We start from the raw sequence: 22,431 nt of genomic DNA on the forward strand, positions 1-22,431 counted from the left end.
CATATGTAGGATCCTTTCTAAAAGCATGCCTCTGAGTTCTTACCATTTTAAGTAATTTATCTCAAAAATATAGATTCTTTCTTCCACAAGCTCAGAATTGTAAACCTTTACTGACACTTCCCATAGAGTTGTTCTTAGAGTCAAATCCCGAAAGCATTCCCTGGGTTTGAATTTGAGTTCTTTCTGGAACCATAAATGAGAATGTCATGACCTGGTATGACGGTTAATTCTATGTGTCAAGTTCACTGGGATAAGGGATGTTCAGTCTTTAAAATGTTATTTTGGGTGTGCCTGTGAGGGTTTTTTTCTGAAGAGATTAGCATTTAAATAAACAGACTGAATAAAGAAGATTGCTCTCACTGGGTATCATATGTAAGTGATGAATCACTGGGTTCTACTCCAGAAACCAATACTACACTGTATGTTCACTAACTTGAATTTAAATAAATAATTTTTAAAAAAAGAAAGAAGAAGAAGATTGCTCTCACCAATACAGGTGGGCATCATCCAGTCCATTCAGGGCCTGAATGAACAAAAAGGGGGAAGAAGGGAGAACTTGCTCTCTTGGCTTGCGCTGGGACATCAAGCTTCTCCTGCCCTTGGACATTAGTGCCCCTGATTCTTGGACCTTTGGTGTCAGACCAGGACCTACACCATAGGCTCCTCCAGTTTTCAAACCTTCAGGCTCAGCCTGAATTACACCACTGATTTTCTAGCTTCTCCCGCTATCAAATGACAGATCATGGGACCTCCCAGCCTCCATATTGTGTGACCCAATACCTATAATAAATCTCTTCTTATATCCATCTCTCAATCAATCTAAATAGATGTATAGTTATATCGTTATAGTAGGTACGTAGATGATAGATAGATAGATAGATAGATAGATATAGATAGATAGATGATAGATCTTATTGGTTGTTTCTCTGGAGAACTCTTATATACCCAGTATGTTTTGTTTGTTTCCATCAGCCAGAAACCTAAAAGTCAAATACATTTTGTGTTCAAATCTACTCAGGTCAGGTATCTGAAAGTTCTGTCCTATTTCTTTCACATGAGTTCTTATTTTTGATCCTGAAAGTTTCTCATCTTTGCACTGATTTTGCATCCTGCCATCATCCAAAAGAACATAAAACTCATTACTGATATAACATTCATTAAATGAAATGTTTTTCAAAACTTATGACTTGTGTCCTTTCTGCCAACCATAACAAGTGCAGCCGCTAAGATACTGGGTTGAGTGGGGGATGTAGAGACTGTGTTGCTACGGGCACCATCGTGTAACCTGCTTGCTCTTGGCCAGTTGAGAAACACCATCACAGAAAAATCTGTCCTTCCCCCGATCCAGTCAAGCTCAGCATTTTCTCCTTCCATATACTATAGTTTCTGGAATCCACATTCAAATGATGATTATAAATGTCTTTAAGATACAACTATCTACATGTAAGGAACTACTTGAATTATAATGGTCTTTTAAGCCTCACTTCAAGCGAGCTGACGCCTTCTTATATTTCAAAGAAGCAGGTTGATATAGAAGTCAGATGGGCCTATACTTCAAATAAGACAATGTAGCTACAAAGAAATTAAGTACATGGATCACATGGAAAATCAGCTATGATTCTGGGGACTTTGTGGGTGGAAACAGCTAGTCGTCTGCCAAAATTTGTTCTCCTTTTTCTCCACAATAATCAAATTGGGGCTGGATACCTGGTTACCTAGCTACAGACTCTTTTCAGTACCCTGGCAAAGAGCTGGGAGCTATGGCTAATTTCTCACCAACAGAGGTGAGTAGAAATGATGGTTTCTAAATCTAGTGGAGAAACCTTAAGACATGAAGTTGATTTCCTCCTTGATCTATCCTCACCCTTCTTGCTCCCTGGAACCTCATGCTGACCATGTAGATAACAAGAAGGCCCTAGACTGAGGGTTGGCATATGGTCTCTATCTCAGCTACTCAACTCTCATCGTAGCACGAATGGAGCCATAGATAACACATATGGTGTGATCGTATCCTAGTAAAACTCGATTTATGGACACTGAACTTTTAATTTTATTAAGTGATTATGGGTCGGGGCACCTGGGTAGTGAGTCAGTTGAGAATCTGACTCTTGATGTCAGCTCGGGTCATCATCTCATGGTTGTAAGATGGAGCCATGCATCAGGCTCCGTGCTGAGCATGGGATTGTCTCTCTCTGTCTCTGTCTCTGTCTCTCCCTCTGCTTCTCCCTCACTCTCTCTCTCTCAAATTAAAAATTAAAATAAAAAATAAAATGACTATGTGTCATGAAATATTATTTTACTTTTGATTTGTTTACAACCATTTAAAAGTCTAAAAACCATTCTTAGCTTACAGCTCATTAAAAACAAGTGTCGAGCTGAATTTGGCCCACGGCGCTTAGTTTGCCAACATCCTAAGGGATGTTGACACTATGGAATGAGGGAACTTCCATCTTTGCCTGTTGAGCAGAGCCACCTGCCAACCTGAAGTGCTCACCTTGGACTCTTGCAGGAAAGAACAAATCTCTTTCCTCCTTTAAGCCCCTTTATAGCTAGGTGTCTCTCGTTACACCAGATTAACAGTTTACTTTAACTAATACATAATCCATAACTCATGACCACCCAGGTCACTGCTCTGTCCCCTCGTCCTCACCACCCTCCTTCTGAAGAGCCAAGGCAAGAAAATTAGGTCTTCACCTTCCTCCTTGCTGACCTTTCCAAGACCTGAGAGACAAGGCTCGGCCCAGAGCTCCCTTCACCTCCCTGTTCCGAAGACTATAGATGAGGGGGTTGAGCATTGGAGTGACAATGGAGTAGAAGACAGACACCACCTTGTTGAAGTTGACGGAGGAGGCCACTTTGGTGCGGACATACATGAAAAAAAGAGTGCCATAGAAGAGGCTCACCACTGTCAGGTGAGCTGCACAAGTGGAGAAGGCCTTCCTGCGCTCAGCAGCTGAATGGATGTGCAGCAACGTCCAGACGATGTTGCCATAGGACACAGAAATAACCGTAGAGGAGGCCAGGAGCACCGCCAGAGAAACGAGGAAGTCTGTGGTCTCCTTCAGGGTGACATCTGAGCAGGACAAGGCTAGCAGCGGTGAGGCATCACAGAAGAAGTGGTCGATGACGTTGGGGCCACAAAACGTCAGCTGGGACATGAGGTAGATAGGCAAAACAGGTGTGAGGAGGCCCGCCAGCCAACAAGCAGCGGCCAGACGGATGCAGGCGCCCCACGACACCAAGGCCGCATATCGCAGAGGCATACAAATGGCCACATAGCGGTCATAGGCCATGGCAGCCAGTAGGAAACACTCTGTTGCCCCCAGGAAGGTAAAGATGAAGAGCTGGGACAGGCAGCCAGCATAGGAGATGTTCTTGCCCCCACCTACCCCAATAAAACCAGCCAGCATCTTGGGCACTGTCACCGAAGTGTACCAGATTTCAAGGCAGGACAAGTGCGTCAGGAAGAAATACATGGGTCTACGTAGCCGGTGGTCTAAAGCCACCACCACGATGATGGCCAAGTTCTCCACCAGGGTGAATAGGTACATGGTGAGGAAGAGTGTAAAGAAGAGGGAGCGTGCTTCATGCACCCCAGCAAAGCCCACTATGACAAACTCTGTTACATGGGTCCAGTTTGGGGCATATGGCTGCATAGGTGGAAGTGAGAGTCAGGACGCTCATAACCTCACGGACAACGACAGCTCAAGGAGAACCAGTGAGGATGGCACACTGAGACATCTTTCATTTCAGAAGAGGAAAGCAAAGTCAAGACCCTGGCCCTGCCCCCGAAGAATGTATAGCCTGTGAGGAGCTCCAGAAAACAGACAATTTCAGTACAAAATTTAAAGTGCTGGATAAGGATGCCGACGTTATGGGAGGAAATAGCAGGGAAGCTCCCCCAAGTCTGGAGGAATCAGTGAATGCTTCCTAGAGGAAGTGTTGTCTCAGCTGGAACCTGGAAGAGAAGGATGAGTGAGAAAAAAGTTAGAGAGGTAAAGAGAGCACAGCAAGTATTAAACCCCGGATACCGGAGAGAAATCCGTGCATTTGGGAAACCTCAAGTAGGTACAGGTTACCATAGAAGTGAAGAGCTTAGTTTTGGGGGCGCCTGGCTAGCTCAGTCGGTTACACATCCGACTTTGGCTCAGATCATGATCTCATAGGTCTCGAGTTCGAGCCCCACATCGGGCTTTCTGCTGTCAACACAGAGCCTGCTTCAGATCCTCTGTCTCCTTCTCTCTTTCTGCCCTTGACCCGCACTCGCTGCCTCTCTCTCAAAAATAAATAAACATTAAAAAGTGGGGGAGGAGGGGCATCTTGGTGGCTCAGTCGGTTAAGCATTCAACTTTGGCTCAGATCAGGATCTCACAGTTCGTGGGTTCGAGCGCTGCATCGGGCTATGTGCAGAGCCTGGAGCCTGTTTCAGATTCTGTGTCTCCCTCTCTCTCTGCCCCTCCCCACCCTTCTCTCAAAAATAAACAAAACATTCAAAAATTTTTAATAAATAAACATTGAAAAAAGAAAGAGCTTGGCTTCCTGATCAAGCATACCTGGCTTTAAATACAAAAGAATTTAGGGAACCTTTTAAAAAAATAATCATAGAGGGGCCTGGGTGGCTCAGTCGGTCGAGTATCCAACTCTTGGTTTTGGCTCAGGCCATGATCTCATGATTCATGGGATCGAGCCCCACATCAGGCTCTGTGCTGGTATCCAGGAGCCTGCTTGGGATTTTTCTCTCTCCCTCTCTCTCAATATAAATACATTGAAAATAATAATACTAATAATTACAAAAATTTAAAAGTTCAATACAAAAGAATTTAACAGACTAGTGGAATTTTAAAATAGATAGTCCTTCTAAAGCATTTCGCACCACGTTTGGGTCAATACATAACAGAGCAAAATTTAAATGTAGACTTCTGGAGTAGAGTATGGGAGGAAGACGGCACTCATTGAGCCCGGGAGCAGGCAAGGGCATCACGGAGAGTGAGAAGCCGAGTTAAGAGAAAAGACAGAGCTGAGCTTCAGTCTGGGGGCAACAGACAGTGTTGAGGAACTTAAGGAGAGGAGCAAGGTAAGCTTCCTGCCCTTCATAAGGACCAAGTGTGCTGTGCCGAGGCAGGTTTGGAGAGGAACACGGCAGAAAGGCCAGGTGGGGAGGTTTTGCAGGTGTAGCATGGGGTGATGATGGCCGCGGGCTCGAGGCATGGGGAGCGAACAGAGCTAATAAGAGACAGAATAAATAGGACTGAGTTTGAATCCAAGTTCCACCATCAACGTGAGATATGTGAGCCTGGGAAAAATCACTCAAAATTCCCTTTTTAAAAGCCGATAATAAAAAACACAGGTGTTGGGAATGCAAACTGGTGCAGTCACTCTGGAAAACAGTATGCAGATTCCTCAAAAAATTAAAAACAGGACTAGCCTATGATCCAATAATTCCACTACTGGGTATTCACCCAAAGAATATGAAAACACTACTTCGAAGGGATACACACACCTCTGTGTTTACCGCAGCATCATCTACTCTACAATCGCCAAACTATGGAAGCAGCTCAAGTGTTCATCGATAGACGAATGGATAAAGAAGATGTGGTCTAGATATAGACAAGGGAATATTATTCAACCATAAAAAAAAGAATGAAATCTTGCCATTTGCAACAACGTGGATGGATCTAGGGGGCATAATGCCGAGTGAAATAAATCAGTCACAGAGAGACAAATCCCATATGATTTCATACATATGTGGAACTTAAGAAACAAGACAAATGAGCAAAGGGGGGGAAAAGAGACAAACAGACTCTTCACTATACAGAACAAACTGAGAGCTACAGGGGTGGGGAAGGGTGGGGGATGGGTTAAATAGGTGATGGGGATTCAGGAGTGCACTTGTTATGATGAGCACCGGCTGTTGTATGGAAGTGTTGAATCACTTGAAATCACCTGAAACAAATATAACACCGCATGCTAACTACACCAAAATTAAGATTTCTAAAATAATAATACTATTTTTAATGAAAAAGAGGTGAATAAGAATAAGACTACTAAGATGAATCCCTACCTTGTTTTAGATTCAGTGAAAGAATATAATGTCTCCATCATACGGCCCTTTTAAATCACAGCCTCAAATTCGTTGACGTTCTTCTCATTAACAAGTGGGATCTATGGCCACTTCCCTTAAACCTGGTCCTGCTGATTGCTTGACAGAACAAGACAGAAGGATGCTATGCCAATTTCCAGGCTCAGGTCTTAAGAAATCGATTCCTCTCCCTGCTTCTTGGAACCCGGTCACCACAGGGTGAGGAAGCCCAAGCGGCCTGCAGAAAGGCCCACATGGGAAGGGACTAAGTTCTCCCTCCCTCAGCCAAACTCTCACTGCCCCAACGTGCCAGCCGGGTGACTGAGCCGTCCGGGAAATAGGTCTCCAACCCCCAGCTGAGCTGGCCCAGCAGACACCAGCCTTCCCTGCTGGGACCTCCCCACATTGCAGATTTCTGAGCTAAATAGGAAATTATTTCTACTTTACGCCACTAAGTTTGGGAGTGGCTTGATGTGCAGCACTATATAACTGAAACAATGGTGCCCTGGTTCCAGAAGCTTGGGTGAATTATTCAATAACTTGGACCCTCTGTAGGAAAAGGTGTCATGTTTTGCCCACGCTCACAAATGCCTTGGGGCACCTGGGTGGCTCAGTTGGTTGAGCATCCAACTCTTGATTTCAGCTCAGATCGTGATCCTGGGGTCGTGGGAAATAAAAAAAATAAATGTCTAAACTGGGATCTGAATTTAGGTTGACAAGGTCTAAAACCTTCCTTGTTCCTTCCCCTAAAAAAAGAATTAAGCAGGTTCCTTGTGGCTTCAACAACCCATGATTTCCTGGCAACAGAAGCACACAGAGATGGTCAGAAAAAGGTCAAAGTCTTCAGATTCCTGCATTCCTAAGTCCATTCTTTAACATCCCCACGGCGAGTGGTCTATAAACATGGGCTTCCTGGCCAAATATAACTGCATTGCAGCCCTTTTCTGGTTTATAATGTAACAGTTTGAGGGCAGTGCTTACCCTTCCTGGATGCCCTTCCTGGAAGACACTCACTACACATACGTACTGTAGAGCCTGACTTGACTCATTGTGTTATAAATAGGCTTCATTGCATCCCATATCCTAGCCTCTAATTAATAAAGTAAAATGGGGCGGAGGCGTCTGGGTGGCTCCGTCGGTTAAGTGTCCAACTCTTGATTCGGCTCAGGTCATGATCTCATGGTTCGTGAGTTCAAGCCCAGCATTAGGCTCTGCGCTGAGGGTGCAGAGCCTTCTTGGGATTCTCTCTCTCCCTCTCTCTCTCTCTCTACCCCTCCTTGCTTTTCTCTTTCTCTTTCAAAATACATAAATAAACTTAAAAAAATTGTTTTTAAATACAGTGAAATGGGGTGCCTGGATGGCTCGGTTGATTAAGTTACAGCTCAGGCTATCATCTCATTGTTGGGCTCATGGGTTTGTGGGTTCGAGCCTCACCTTGGGCTCTGTGCTGGTGGTACAGAGCCTGCCTGGGATTCTCTCTCTCCCTCTCTCTGCCCCTCACCCACTCGTGCTGTCTATGTGTCTCTCAAAATAAATAAATCAACTTAAAAAAATTAAAAATATCATCTGAGGGTTGTTGGGGGGGTGGGGTAGAGGGGAAAGTGGGTGATGGGCATTGAGGAGGGCACTTGCTGGGACGAGCACTCGGTGTTGTATGGAAGCTAATTTGACAATAAATTATATTTTAAAAAATAATAAATAAATAAATAAAATCATTATAAAAAAGGGCAAAAAAATTAAAAATAAAGTAAAACAGGGCCCAGTCCTCACTTCCAAGCCAAAACCTAGTATCTAAACTACACAATCATCGGGATCAGCTCTTTCTCTACTGCCCAAGACCCAGTTGCATACTTTGAGGCCCAAGACACTAACTCAAGCTGTCAAATGGATCGAATCGTTATACTGAGAAAACCGTTCAAAAGGCTTAAATGAAAAAAAAAAAGGTTTAAATGAATAAAATACTTGAATGGATTACTTCATTTATTAACTTATATTCATTCCCTTTCATTTATTAAAAAGGGAGAAAGAATCCTACCCAATTATCTAATCCTTGGCAAATTTTGAAACCAACAGCATTTGAAACTCGTTCATTTGTAATTTACTGATGTGATTTACCCAGACTTAGATTCTGGCTGCTTCCCCAGTCGAGCACTCCTCCAGGAGCCTCTTGCATGTCAGGCATTGCACTTAGGCACCAAGCCTATAAAGGTTCAAGAGCCCTGCCATTGAAGAGCCCAGAGTCTTTCAGGGGAGTCTGAGAACTCTCCAAACGGAACAACCACCACAAGATGAGCCCCTTTCCATGCATCTGGGAGAACACAGCAGGGACAGTTCGTCTGGCCCAGAAGGAAGACAGGATAGGTGAAACCAAGAAAGAATTTCCCAACCAGATCACCGTGTGCAGGCTGAGAGACAAGATAATCCCTGACTGACAAAACCAGGTTCAGCAGAGGAGAGTCAGGTGGGCCAGGGAGGAGAAGCATGAAAGATGAGTCCCTGGGAAGAGGCTGTGGGCCCCCCCCCCCCCCCGCAGAGGCAGGAGGGGGAGGGGTCAGACTACTTGGTGTCTTCATAGCCCAGGTCCACCACTCCTAACCTAAATGCCATGGAAAAACCTAGGTGGAGGGCAAGGTCCAACCCAGATGAATGGATTTCTCACGGAATCGTGTGAGTCCCCAGAGATGGGTTAAACAAGGAAAGCTTTCTGGGCAAGTTTCAGGAAATGCTGAGCCTCCTCAGAGCGTTCAGGTCCTGTGTGGGTAGGAGAGGACCCTCCCTCAGGAGGAGGAAGAGGATGTTTAGAAGTCCCTTCCGTGGGCCACATTCTGCTGGGCTTAGGTCATTATCTCCTTTCAAACCCACAACAAGGCTGCGATCCCATGACCCAGGCTTCAGAGACGTATGACTGTTCTGGGTTTCACGCACTGGAAAAAAACAGGCTCAGAGACAGCAAGTAACTTGCATCGGATCGGAGAACCAGGAGGTGACAGAGCGCAAACGCCCGCAGGCCTGGCACAAGAGCCAGTGTTCCCTGCTCAGGCCATGCTACCTCCCTCCGCCACTGCCTTTCACTGAAGGTCACCCCTGCACCCAGGCCCCCGCCCCCCCTGTGAGGTCAACTTCTCTGTGCTCAGAGGCCCGCTGGAGAAACACCCCGCAGGCTCTGGGACCTGCAGGGACCCAGTGAGGCTCCGCGGCCCTATTAACCCAGGGCGTCCTCCCCAGGTGGAGAGAACCAGCCAAGTACAACACCGGGAGCAAGCAGCCGACAGGGAAGGGGACACTCACGGGGGACGATCGTGAATGCGACCGAATGTGGAGAGAGGCCGCCCAGGCACTTGGCCCAATTTGATGTCTTCAAAAGAAGGTGCTTCCTTGGCTAAGATTTTCCCTGACGAATAGGGGACAACGGTGTGGGGCTCACGCAGGGAAACTGACACTTCACTCCTGCAGCTGTTTGCTTGTGCAGCTGCGTGATGAGCCTGGTCAGAGAGACCGGATTTCTCCCTGTGTCCCTTCTGTCCACTTGACCTCTGGGACACTTGTCCCCTGCGGTGAAGGAACTGCAAAAGGAACTCACTGGCACGCCAACAAAACTGTCAGGAACCAGCCACCACGCCTAGCTGAGCATGAGGCAGACAGGAAAGGCTAGATGCCCGGGGGCACCCCCACCCCCTGGCCTCCCGGTCCTGGCTCTCCTGGGTCCCCTTCCCTCTCGCTCACCGCGTGCCCACTTCTCTGCTCCTCCGGCAACATCTCACACTGTCCGTTGCACACGGCCCTGGTTCCCAGCACCGCCTCTGAGATCAGAGGATCCGAGTTTGACTCTGGTGCCAGCGGGGACCAGCTCTAGTTTGGGCAAGTCGCTTTTTCTTGCTGAGTCTCTCTTTTCACATCTTCGCCTGGGAGACGCGATACGCACGTTTGCAGGGCTGGTCTAAAGATGGAAGGAAACAGCGTGAAGTGATGCGCAGGGCCTTTGTTCTTACTGCCTTTGTTTCTCTGCCTGTGCGGCTTCCTCCTGCACTTCCTTCAATTCTCTGCGTAAGGCCACTTTAGCCCCTTCTGAGCTACCGTCTGAAAACGCAACCCCATCACTCTCCGACTCGCTTCTTGCCTTGACATTTTTGTCACAGCTTCGCTGTCACCTGTTAGACATTTATTTGTTTGTCTCTAACACCCCCCCACCCGCACAAGCACAGCCCATTGAAGACAGTGCCTTTGTTTGTCCGTGACTGTGTTGCCAAAAAGAGTCACCAGGATGCACGTACCTGCATGCAATAAATTGTGATGTCATAAAAGAGGGGACACGCTCCTAGCGTCCTGCTGACCCAGAGTGCTGCTTCCTTTCCACCTTCAGCTACTGGTGTCAAGGCAACAGGAAGGCAAGGAAGCCCACCAGTACTTCCAGAAGGAAGCACCATCCAGCGTGGGCGACCTCCTGCCCATCAGCCCCACGCCTGGAGAGGCCTGCAAGGCTGGGGCCTGTGGTTCTGGACTCACCCCCCCCCCCCGCCGGGGGGGGGGGGGGGGGGGGGACAAGTGGAACTGATCTCATGTATAATTTCCTTCGCTTAGCTCCTGAACTTAATTTTAAACTTCCTGAAAACCTGTACTATATCATCTCTTTTCTTTTTTTTCTTTTTAATGTTTGTTTATTTTTGAGAGAGAGAGAGAAAGAGAAAGACAGAGGCTGAGCTGGGGAGGGGCAGAGAGAGAGGGAGACACAGAATCCGAAGCAGGCTCCAGGCTCCGAGCTGTCGTCGCAGAGCCCAACGCAGGACTCCATGAGATCATGACCTGAGCCGAAGTTGGACACTTCACCAACTGAGCCACCCCGGCGTCCCTATCATCTCCTTTCAAACTCTACTCCACTAAGCCCTAGATTTCCTCTGTCCCCAGGTAGCTGCGAAGGAAAAGAAAGGGATGTAACATGCGGGGCTCCCAGGAGCCTGGCTTCAACCAGCTAGTAAGTGGCAGAGTCTGGAGGAAAATACAGCCCAGTCTGACCCCACAGCCCACCCTCTTTCGACTATGCCACCTCCCCCGGGGGGGTTAGCATTCCTAACACCAAATCTGATCAGTTAATTGAGGGCTTCTCACATTATTCTGGTAGCTTCAGTACTGAGTGGGCATGACCTGTTCCTCAAAGCTACTCACATACGGTCTCCCCATAATGGGAGCAAACGGGAAATGGAGGCACGAGAAAATAAACGGGACGTCTCTGCAGTCAGACGTGCAACAGAGAGCACCGTGCTGGGGCGAGCTGGAGAGCCCAGTGCAGCAGAAGGAAGCAAACTTTCTGAGCTTCTAGCTCCTAATCTTTACACAGGAATAATACCTACACTTCCAGTCTCCCGGGATATTATGTATATCAGCGATATAATGGATGTGCAGGCTCTTTGAAAACTTTCACGGTGTGCTCTAGGAAGATCTTATTATCTTGCTTCCATCGCTCATGGACTATGATTACTGCAGAATTTCAATAACAGGAAAGCCTAGGGGATGGGAGTCTCAGCGGAGCCCAGAGATGGCCCTGAAGCTGCTTGAATAACAAGCAAGCCGATCTTGTTTAGATTGTAGGTTAATTTGAAGTGACTCGAAGGGGCAGACAGAGATGAAGGGGTCCCAAAGCCCCCCAAAAGTCTCCTGCTCCCCCCAATCTGTGTGAACTGAAGCAAACCAATGGAATTCTGTGTGTCCCTATTTCCTCACTTGAAAAATGGGTTGATTGGGGCGCCTGGGTGGCGCAGTCGGTTAAGCGTCCGGCTTCAGCCAGGTCACGATCTCACGGTCCGTGAGTTCGAGCCCCGCGTCAGGCTCTGGGCTGATGGCTCAGAGCCTGGAGCCTGTTTCCGATTCTGTGTCTCCCTCCCTCTCGGCCCCTCCCCCGTTCATGCTCTGTCTCTCTCTGTCCCAAAAATAAATAAACGTTGAAAAAAAATTTAAAAAAAAAAAAAAAAGAAAAATGGGTTGATGTTTAAAAGCACAGTGACTCCATAAAAGAACTTTCGAAAGAAGGAATGAGGTAACAAATTGGGACTACTCGGAAGAAAGGATTGGGTTATGTGAGGCCAAGAATCCTTACTCTAGGCTGGGGGTCTCTTTGGGAGGGGGCGTCCCTCCACTTGCCACTGTCTGCATGCTTTCTGGGTATGAGCTTATGGTTTCCAGCTTTCGTGTAAACCAGAAACTAAACCACTTCCCTCCAGGTGCTCGGGGGTCTCCAAAGGGCCACTCACCTGCCCCTGGGCACTTCCCCATCTGTTCTCCGGGTGGATGGAAGACAAAGGCCCAACATGCTCAGAACCTTGGGGCTGGAGGCCAGTGCAGGTTACTGGATCTCATTGTGGCACGGAGGCCCCAAATTCAAGGATCACGGCTTCTCTGAACCTGCGGAGAAGGGCAGAGATCCACCGTGAGCGAAACAAGACAAGAAGGAAGCAAGGGTTGTCACTGGCTATAAAATGACTCACATTCCACATATGTGGCTCTTACACCCAAGGGGTCTCCCGTGGGATCGAGTCTCCACGGAGATTTGAAGCGCTCAGACAACAAAGGAAAGGAGATAACAAATCATGGAAAACTCTGCCCCAGGGGATGTGCAGAAGCTCCGTGGGAGTCCCAAGTTTGTAGACAAGCTGGACAAACACGACTGGAGGGTGAGGGGCCAGCCAAGGAGGGCGCCACGCCAGCTAGACTCTTTGCCAAGGTCTCTGGATCTAAACTACTCAGGTTCAGGGTGAAATGAAATCTTGAGACTTCCACATTTATCAAGGATGCCATGAGGGCTTCCTTTACTAGAATGGACCACACATCCCCCACCTCCCCCACCTACCTGCCTGCCCTTTATCCCGCCCTTAGCTACTTCATAACTACCCTGGGCCAGGCTGTGTGCCGTACCGATGTGAAATACCCAGCCACAGTCCTTAAGGAGCCCACAGTCCAACAAGGCCTGTGACTAAGGCTCTCTTTCATCCAGAAAATAACTGTGCCAAATTGCCTTCCTTGCAAAGAACTTCCTCCAGAGCATTTTATGATTATCTGCAGGCTGCGTAATCTCTTTCTCCAAAGAGGAAATATGACATCATTTCACTATAAAGCAAAAGGAACACCGGGGGGGGGGGGGGGTGTGATCCTGTTCTGATCACAGGAGGCAGCTGAGCCAAAGCAAACAGCACCCTGTGGAGGACAGGGTGACATATCCTAAAACCCTAAACACACCAGATTCTTTCTCTTCGTGTCATACGACTGTGTCAGCCTAAATGCTTCAAGTGCAGCTATATGTGTCCCCAGATAAATGATAAAGCTCCCTGATGACAGGGCCATGTCTTACAGTTAACCACATTCCCCCAGCACCTAGGGCGGTGTGGCTCAGTATAAAATGTCACAGACATGGGGCACCTGGGTGCCTCAGTTGGTTAAGCATCTGACTTCGACCTAGGTCATGATCTCATCATTCCCAAGTCTGAGCCCTGTGTCAGGACAGCTCAGAGCCTGGAGCCTGCTTTGGATTTTGTGTCTCCCTATCTCTCTGCCCCCCCCCCCCCCACTCATTCTCTCTCTCTCTCTCTCTCTCTCTCTCTTTCTCTCTCAAAAATAAACATTAAAAATTTAAAAAAACACACACACATCATAGACATGGATCAGAATCCACATAAGCCTCTCGATGGACCTGTTACCTGGAGCAGGTCGGCCCCTCTGAGCCCACTTTCTCATTGGTAAAGGCGGGGATATAATGCTGGCCGACAAGGATGTGGCTAGAGGTAAACGAGGCAACAAAAGCAGTGTTCCCTCACCTAACAGGGGACACAAGGTAGCTACACTCAAATTTGGGGCAGCTCTATGCTAGGAAGACATTGAACCAGTGTCATACCTATGTCCCTGCTCCATGGAAATTTTCCAGCCCTGACCCTGTTTGACCCAGTCTGACAGAGACTCTCACTCCCTAAAAATGCAAAGCAAAACCCCTCTTCGGCGCTGACCTATGAAGCTAGACAAAGCAGCTAGGAAGACCACCGCACCAGCAGGAGGGAAAGAACTACCTGGCTGGCTCCTGTCTCCCTTCCCGCCCCCTCCCCCCTCGGGAACATTTTGTCTCCCGCCCGTAATACTTTGCAGTGTAAGCCAATCCAGCCTTGCAGGTTTCTTAAGTTTGTCACTGCGTTGTCCCAGCTTTGCCCCCGAGAAGTTCAAAACTGAGCAGTTAAAGGCAGAATTCTTCTTTGTGAGTGAGGGTAATACAAGAGGCTTTGGATGGGCAGATTCCTTTTCTGTGCCTCTTGCGCAAAGCGTCAGATATCCCAGCCCAGAAACGAGACACAGAGGTGGAGGAGCAGATCCAACACTCAGACGGAGGAAGAGGGACCCAGACCAGAGCGAAAAGCCGAGGGTCTTCACTGTTCCTCCCCGAAGGGATTAGAAATCATTCCTTGTACTTTTACGCATCGTCGTGATGAAGCAGACAAAGCTGTATATGGCTATTGCTCCAGAAGAGAGGTTCAATCTTCTCTAAATGATCACGGTCAGCCTTAAAAACATCTAGAAACAGGGGAGCCTGGGTGGCTCAGCTGGTTAAGCGTCTGACTCTTGATTTCGTCTCAGGTCATGATCTCATGGTTGTGAGATCAAGCCCCACATCAGGTTCTGTGCTGTCAGCATGGATCCTGCTTGGGATTCTTTCTCTCCCTCCCTCTCTGCCCCTCCCCCTCCCCCATCTCTCTCTCTCTCTCTCTCTCAAAATAAATAAATAAACATTTAAAAAACCCAGAAACAAAGTCTGGCCTGGTATTTTTGCAGGCATTCTTTTTAATGCATTTTTATCATGAAATGATTCCAATATAAACGTAAGAAGGAACATAATAACTTTATACCCACTACCCAGCTTTGACAACTGTCATAGACTGAATGTGTCACCCCAAATTCATAGGTTAAATCCTAATGCCCAACGTAATGCCCAAGGTGATGGTATTAAGAGAAGAGGCAGACCTCCGGGAACGAATTTGGTCATAGGGACAAGACTTTCTGAATGGGATTACTGCCTTTTTATAAAAAGGACTCCGGAGGACTCTTGCCCCCTTTCCACCATTTGAGGATACAAGAATTTGGCAGGAGGTACCCCCAAAGAGGGTTCTCACCTGAACCCAACCATTCTAAGGGCCGGCTCCCTGCCCTTAGAATTCCAGCCTCCAGAACTGTGAGAAATAGTCTCTGTTGTTAATAAACCACCCGGTCCATGGTATTCTGTTACAGTGGCCTGAACTAGGACAGCAATATTTACTTAAGATCTTTTTTTGAGAAAATACAATTAATGATAGACAGATGATAGATCGATAGATAGATAGATAGATAGATAGATAGATAGAGAATAGATAGAAGATAGATGATAGATAGATAGATAGATAGATAGATAATAGATAGATAGATAGATAGATAGATAGATAGATAGATAGAAACAATGCAGATACAGTTGAGGCCCTCTATCTACTTTAGCCCCCATCCCTTCACAATTAACAAATATCCTAAATTTGGTATTATTCTACTCATGCTTGACTTATACCATTTGTTACCCATAAACATTATATTGTTTGTTTTGTGTTTTGTTTGTTATGTGCAAAGATGGCATTGAGGTCCATATATCACTTTGTAATTGGCTTTTTTTCATAGCATATTGTTTTTTTTATATTTTTGTTATCTCTAGTTCATTTATTTTCATTTCTATGCATATTCTGTTATATAAAAAAAAACCCCACAGTTTACTTATTCATTGTCTTGCTGGAGAGCATTTCAATTGTCTCTCCTTTTTGTGTTCCTAACAGGAACATTTTTGTGCAGGTCACGTTGTGTACCTCTGCAAAAGGCTTCTAGGGGGAGAAGTTCTCAAAGCCCAGCGGCAGTGATAGCATCACCAGGAACACATCAGAACGCAGATCTTCAGTCCCTTCCCCAGACCCACGGCATTAGAAATCTCTGGAAGCGGAGCCTTGCAAGGTGTGCGTTCACAAGCCATCCAGGTGATTCTGAGACAAGCGGAGTTTAAGGACTACTTCTCTAGGACATACACCTAAACGAGCATCTCCCACATCACCAGATAATACCAAATTGCTCTCTGAAGAGGTTGACCGACTATATTCCCACCAGCCATGCCTCACACAAGGCCAGCGCTAGATAAGTGTGGCCTCTTACGGTTGTGACCCCCTGAGGATTAGGCATCAGGTCAAATGCATATTGACCACACGGACTTACCCCCTTGCGCGTTGCATTTCTTCATGTTTCCATTGAGCAGTCCATCATTTTAAATGATTTCTAGGAATTCTGTGTACTTTCCAACTGTGTCTACTTTGTTATATAGTCAGTGTTTTCCGGTTTTTAACTCTGTGTAGGAAGCATCTTCAGGTTTTATGTAGCGAAATGTATTTCTTTCCCTGTATGGTTGTGTTTTTGTACCTTAACTAAAATGTACTCTTTCTTTTAAAGTTTATTTATTTATTTTGAGAGACAGCATGAGTAGGGGAGGGGCAGAGAGAGAGAGAGAGAGAGAGAGAGAGAGGAAGCCAGAGAATCCCAAGCAGGCTCCACACAGCGCAGAACCCTATGTGGGGCTCCAACTCACAAACCCTGAGATCATGACCTGAGCCGAAACCAAGAACTGGACAGTTAACTGACTGAGACACTCAGGCGCCCTAAAATGTATTCTAAAAATGTTTAGATTTTGCTTTTTGCCCTTAGGTGTGTAATGCATGTGGACTTGATCTTTGTTTAAGCTGTGAAGCAGAAATCTAAATGCTTCCATATTGAGAACATCCTTCCCCATTAACTGATAATGTCACTTCGGTCATGTATCCAGAAGGATATTCCAAATATTTACCAACCTCATGGCTGTCAACCAAGCTTTTTTCCTTAATATTACTTACTTACCTAGTTTCGCTTTATTTCTTGATGAATTCTGCTAGAGATTTACCTCCTTCCTCACTTTCCTTCTTTTTTCCTTTTTTCAAAGAACAGGTTTTTGGTTTTGTGTCCTAATTTCCTATTTCATTAATTTCTTCTCCTATATTAATTGTTTCCTTCCACCTTCATACGTTAGTTTATTGTTCTTTTTTATCTATTTTTGTAGTTGAAGAGTACTCATTTATTTTCATTTTTCTAGTTTATAATAAATGCAATTAAGCCACATATTTTCCTCTAGATACCACGTTAGCCTCATCACACAATTTATTGCTTTAGCACATTTATTATTCAGCTTTAAATATTTTTTGTTATGGCATTTATTTCATCTTTATTCAGAGTTATTCGAAATTGTGTTCTTAAGTTTCTCAATTAGTGGAAAGAGGGAGAGAGTGGGGGTGTTAATTGATCATTTAAATCATTTCTAATTTAATTATGTGGTAAGATATTGTGGTTGGTATGATATCAATTATTCAAAGTTGTTGAGATGTCCTTTTTGACCTCATGGTCCAATTTTACAAAGACTCTATCCACAGTTGAAAAGGCTATATATGTCCTTGTTGGGTGTGAAGTTTTTAGAAACATACATATACACAGTTGCTAATTTTATTGTTCAAAGCCGCTCTATGTTTCCTAATTTTTGTCTGCTTGATTTATGAGTTGTGTTAGTCCTCTGCTAGGCTTTCTGACTTTCTTCTTATAAATCTTCTCTATTTCCTCTATTTGTTACTATATTGTAATATGTGAAATTGTATCAGAAGAATGCGATTTCATAATTGTAACATCTCCTTGCTGAGTGGGTACGTTTAGTATTTTGTGGTTACTCTCTTTATCCCCATTAACATTTTTTGCCTTAAGATTTACTTTGTCCTAATGTTAATTTTGCTCTACCTTTTTGGTTAGTATATGCTACACATCTTTTTCCATTCATTTCTTTCTTCCCTTCTTTCTTTCTTTCTTCCTTTGAGAGAAAGAGAGAGTGTGTGCGAGTGGGGGAGAGGAAGAGGGAGTGAGAGAGAGAATCTTAAGCAGGCTCCATGATCAGCACGGACCCAACATGGGGCTCGATCTCACAACTGTGAGATCATCTCTTGTGCCAAAATCAGGAGTTTAGACACTTAGTATACTGAGCCACCCAGGTGCCCTTCCATTCTTTTATTTTCAGTGTGTGTGTGTGTGTGTGTGTGTGTGTGTGTGTGTGTTCACTCTGTGTTTTATAAGAAGCATAAAGCTACATTTTATTTTGATCTAGCTGATTGCTTCTGTCTTTTAATAGACAAATATAACCCATTTCCATTGTTTATAATTTAGGAATTTAGACTTAATTATATTATTTTATTTTGTGCTTTCTGTTTATCTTCTTTTTCTTCTGTTCTGTCTTCTTTTGATTGATAATGTTTAATCTCTTCTGACTTGGAAACTGTAAGTCTTATTTCAATGGCTGCTCTGAGTTTTTTTTCACGTACATGCTTAACTACAGACTGACAAAGTCTGCAATTATTCAATTCCTCTTGACTTCAATCAGTCCTCAATGTGCTTCAAGTACCTCCCACCTTGAATAGCGCCCCCATCTTGTAATTCTTGTCATATACAACAAAAAAGTAATTTTTAGACTCCATTACTTGACATGTTCAACACACTTTCTCAATCTCTGTGCTCAGTAGAACAAGTCGTTTGGTTTAGGGGCAGGTGGGAAGTTGAGCTGATTGAAGGACACCTGCTTCTGCATTCCACATTTCCCTTCTGTCTTCACGTTCCTGTTTCTGAAGCAAATTTTAGTAGCCTTTTGGTGAGGATCTATGTGTGGTAATGTAGTCAAGGTTTATATATATATATATATATATAGAGAGAGAGAGAGAGAGAGAGAGAGAGAGAGGAACGTGCACACACATGCATCAGGGAGGGACAGAGGGAGAGGAGAGAAACTTAAGTGGGCTTCATGCCCAGCGTGGAGCCTAATGTGGGGCTCGATATCACATCCGTGAGCCAAAATCAGGAGTCAGATGCTCAACCAACTGCACCGCCCAGACACCCCTGCAGTCAGTCTTTGTATATTTAAAAATGTTATTTAATCCACCTTCTTGAATGAATGTATTCTAATATATATGTATCCATCACATATTATATCTATCATGTGTGATCCATATGTATGTGTACCACATGTTAGCATGGCAGGTGGGAGAGGACATCTGAAGAGGGAACTGCTTCTCCACGGCTGTCACTCAATCCTTCTGTTTAGCTCTACTTTTGCTCCAATCCAGAGCTTTCTGGAACTGTTAGTTCCTGGGACTTAGAGGGTTCTCAGCATGAACAGGATTTTTTTGTTGTTGTTCAGCTTTCCGAGACCACAGTGATTTCAAGGTTTGGCTGCCCCAGGTTCACCCCCATCAATTACCACTCGCCCATCTCCCTTCCAGATCCCAAAATACTGTTGCCATTGTCTCCTCGCCTGTTTTCCCCATTCTTGTTGGTTTGTTTCTCTTTTCTCTCGTTCATCTCTTTATTGTAATCTCACTGTGCTTTAGAAAGGGAGTGAAGTTAGGTCTATACAGCAAAACAACCATTGTAACTCAAAGCCCCACATTTTTTATTTCAATCACTATTTGTTTTATGTTCAAATATTTAAGTTTATTTATTTATTTTGAGAGAGAAAGAGAGGGAGGGAAGGAGGGAGGGAGGGATAGAGAGAGAAGATCCCAAGCATGCTCCATGCTGTCAGCACAGAGCCCAAGGTGGAGCTTGAACTCACGTGTCATGAGATCATGATCTGGGCCGAAATCAAGAGTCAGAAGCTCAACCGACTGAACCAGCCACGCACCTCTTTATGTTCAAATATTCTAATTGGCCTTTTTCCACATCTCTCCGTTCTTATTTCCCCGTAACCTTTTATTATCTTAATGAAATTTTTGATATCATATATTTCTTTGAAATAACCAGTACATTTACTTGAAAGCCTTGTCTGATCTTTCTGTAAAATCAGTTTCACCCAAAGTGGATCCATGTCTTGATTGCTGGTTTATCGACTGCTTTTCTCAGTATTAGCTTTTATCCATCAGTTTTTTATTTGATTTACAGTCTCCTTTGGGATAGCAGGTGGTCTGTTTGTTTTAGCTTCTCTCCCTCCTCCTCCTCCTCGTCCTTGTCATCCTCCTCTGCCTCCCTTCTCCTTTACCTCCATATGCACTTATCCTGTTGAGCAGCTTTTGGGGGGCCCCAGTCACAATCCAGGTCTAGTAAAGGCAGCAAGAGGGACTGTCCTGCGGAGCCAATGGGCCAACCCAGGCTGGGTCAAGGAGAAGCTCGACTCAGCATTTGTTCACAGGCCGTCTCATCCTTCTCCCCCAGCCTGGATCTGGATATGAGCCACTGCCCCTTCAGCATTTGGCAGCAGGCTTATTTCCAGGCTCCTCCCCTGAGGGTGGGGGGTGAGGAATGCACCCCAGGCGAGCCGAGCCCAGCCGTGCGCTCAGCCAGTTGAGATGCCTCTCCTTTCCCATCCCACAGGGAACACTTCGGACGCCCGTGCCACTGCTGACTGCTTCTGCTTCCCAAACCCTACAAGTCCACCCACCCACCCTCTCAGCCCTGATCGCTGTTTGTGCTTTTCTGTGTCAGCTTGGATCTTCAAAACTGCTTGTCTTGTAGTTAAGCCTGACTATGCCTTCTTCCATTTTCTCTTTTTGTTTCATCCGGTACTGCTGTGTTTATGGAGCAGACAGGGTTCTTGCAGCATGAACTCCATCAGTTGTCCGTAGGTACTCTTCACGCTAGAGAGTTGGATTGGGTAAATCCCGACTGTGGTCAAAATTTGGATGCCCAAAGTGGCTAGACCGCATCATCCGTGGTACTGAATGTCCCCTTAGCCAGGCCTAATTTTGTCTCCATCTGTCACATATTCCTGAAGTGCCAGGCATACAACAGGCAGTTGAATCTAAATATTAACTGAAGCTATTCTGAATATTCAAAAATCAGACAGTAATAGCGTAGAAATCAATAGGATTGAAATAAAGATTTGAAGTTAACTCATTTTAGAAAAAAATCTATTCCCGGGGCACCAGGGTGGCTCGGTTGGTGGGGCATCTGACTCTTGATTTCGGCTCAGGTCATGATCTCACGGTTAAGAGATCGAGCCCGGCATCCGCCTCTGTGCTGGGAGTAGAGCCTGTTTGGGATTCTCTCTTTCCCTCTTCCTCTGCCCCCCTTTCTCTCTCAAAGGAAAGAAAGAAAGAAAGAAAGAAAGAAAGAAAGAAAGAAAGAAGTATTCCTGTGATAGAAACTCACAGCGTTGTAGGGAGGAGTAAATGGGGCAGGGAGGACTTACTGCATTATCTAACATGTATTAAGTCTATTATGCTGCACCTGGTATTAGAACACACTATAAAGGGGCCACTGGGGATGGGTCGTTGGGTATAGAGGTCTTTAGAGGATTAACAGGACGAGAGAAACAAAAGGGAAGAGGAAACGACTCTTCAGCCAACAGAAGGAAAGGATTAAAAACAGAAAAAGATGATTATCACCAATGAAATGAAGTTTTTCCCCCTTCCAGTAACCTTCACCCTGCTCACAATAAACAAGGAATTACTAACAGAAATCCGCAGGTTTTGTAAATCCAGAGAAGCTACTAGGAAGACAATGTATTCCTAGACCGTCTGGAATGCACTAGTACATTCTATGAGAGCTGGGATTTATCTGTGTTGTTCATAGATTTCTGCCCAGGGCGTAGGGAGCATTTTAATAATTGTGGAATGAAAGAATAGATGAAAAGCTCAGAAAATGTTTGCTGCAGCAGATCCCAACACGGGTGTGTGTGAGAATGAATTTATAGTGTGGCTACAGAAAGGTAGCAAATCAGCGGAGGAAATACTCATTCTCTCAGCCTCCAAGACTTAGTGTACCTCGAATCCAAAAGGGAAAGAATCAAATCCCTGAATTCTACTCCTGACACCAATATGGCCCTGTATGTTCACTAGCTAGAAGTTTTTAAAAAATTTTTGAAAAGAAAAAAAAAAGGAAAGAAACCAAATGAATGTGTGTCCAACACTGGCAATGGGGAGGATCACAGCAGGGGCATTCGGGGACATCCCTTTACGCCGGGGAGATGGTGAGGTCTGAATTAGTAGGTCAACCACCCCACAGAAATTCACACATGAGGGAAGCATCACTGATTCAATGTTTTGTGTTTTGGGATGAGTACTGGGTGTTCTATGTAAGCCAATTTGACAATAAATTATATTCAAAAATAAAATAAAAATAAATAAAATAAAATAAAATAATTAGAATCAGGGGTGCCTGGGTGGCTCAGTCAGTTAAGCATCTGACTTTGGCTCAGGTCATGATGGCACGGCTCCTGAGTTTGAGACCCTGTCCAGCTCTAACAGCTCAGAGCCTGGAGGCCGTCTCAGATT

General features: G+C 45.3%; 1 protein-coding gene across 1 annotated transcript; it reads right to left on the bottom strand.

The window, feature by feature from the left end:
* Positions 1-2,279: 2,279 nt before the first annotated feature.
* On the bottom strand, positions 2,280-10,517 carry OR6Q1 (olfactory receptor family 6 subfamily Q member 1). Its single transcript, XM_040495077.1, has 2 exons — positions 9,803-10,517; positions 2,280-3,958 (listed from the first exon to the last, which is right to left on the bottom strand). The coding sequence occupies exon 2, from the start codon at positions 3,654-3,656 to the stop codon at positions 2,691-2,693; it is 966 nt and encodes a 321-aa protein (XP_040351011.1). The 5' UTR covers positions 3,657-3,958; positions 9,803-10,517; the 3' UTR covers positions 2,280-2,690.
* Positions 10,518-22,431: the final 11,914 nt, after the last annotated feature.

The sequence above is a fragment of the Herpailurus yagouaroundi genome, unplaced genomic scaffold (genome assembly GCF_014898765.1).
Source record: "Herpailurus yagouaroundi ecotype Mexico unplaced genomic scaffold, PumYag 187, whole genome shotgun sequence".
NCBI classification, from domain to species: Eukaryota; Metazoa; Chordata; class Mammalia; order Carnivora; family Felidae; genus Herpailurus; species Herpailurus yagouaroundi.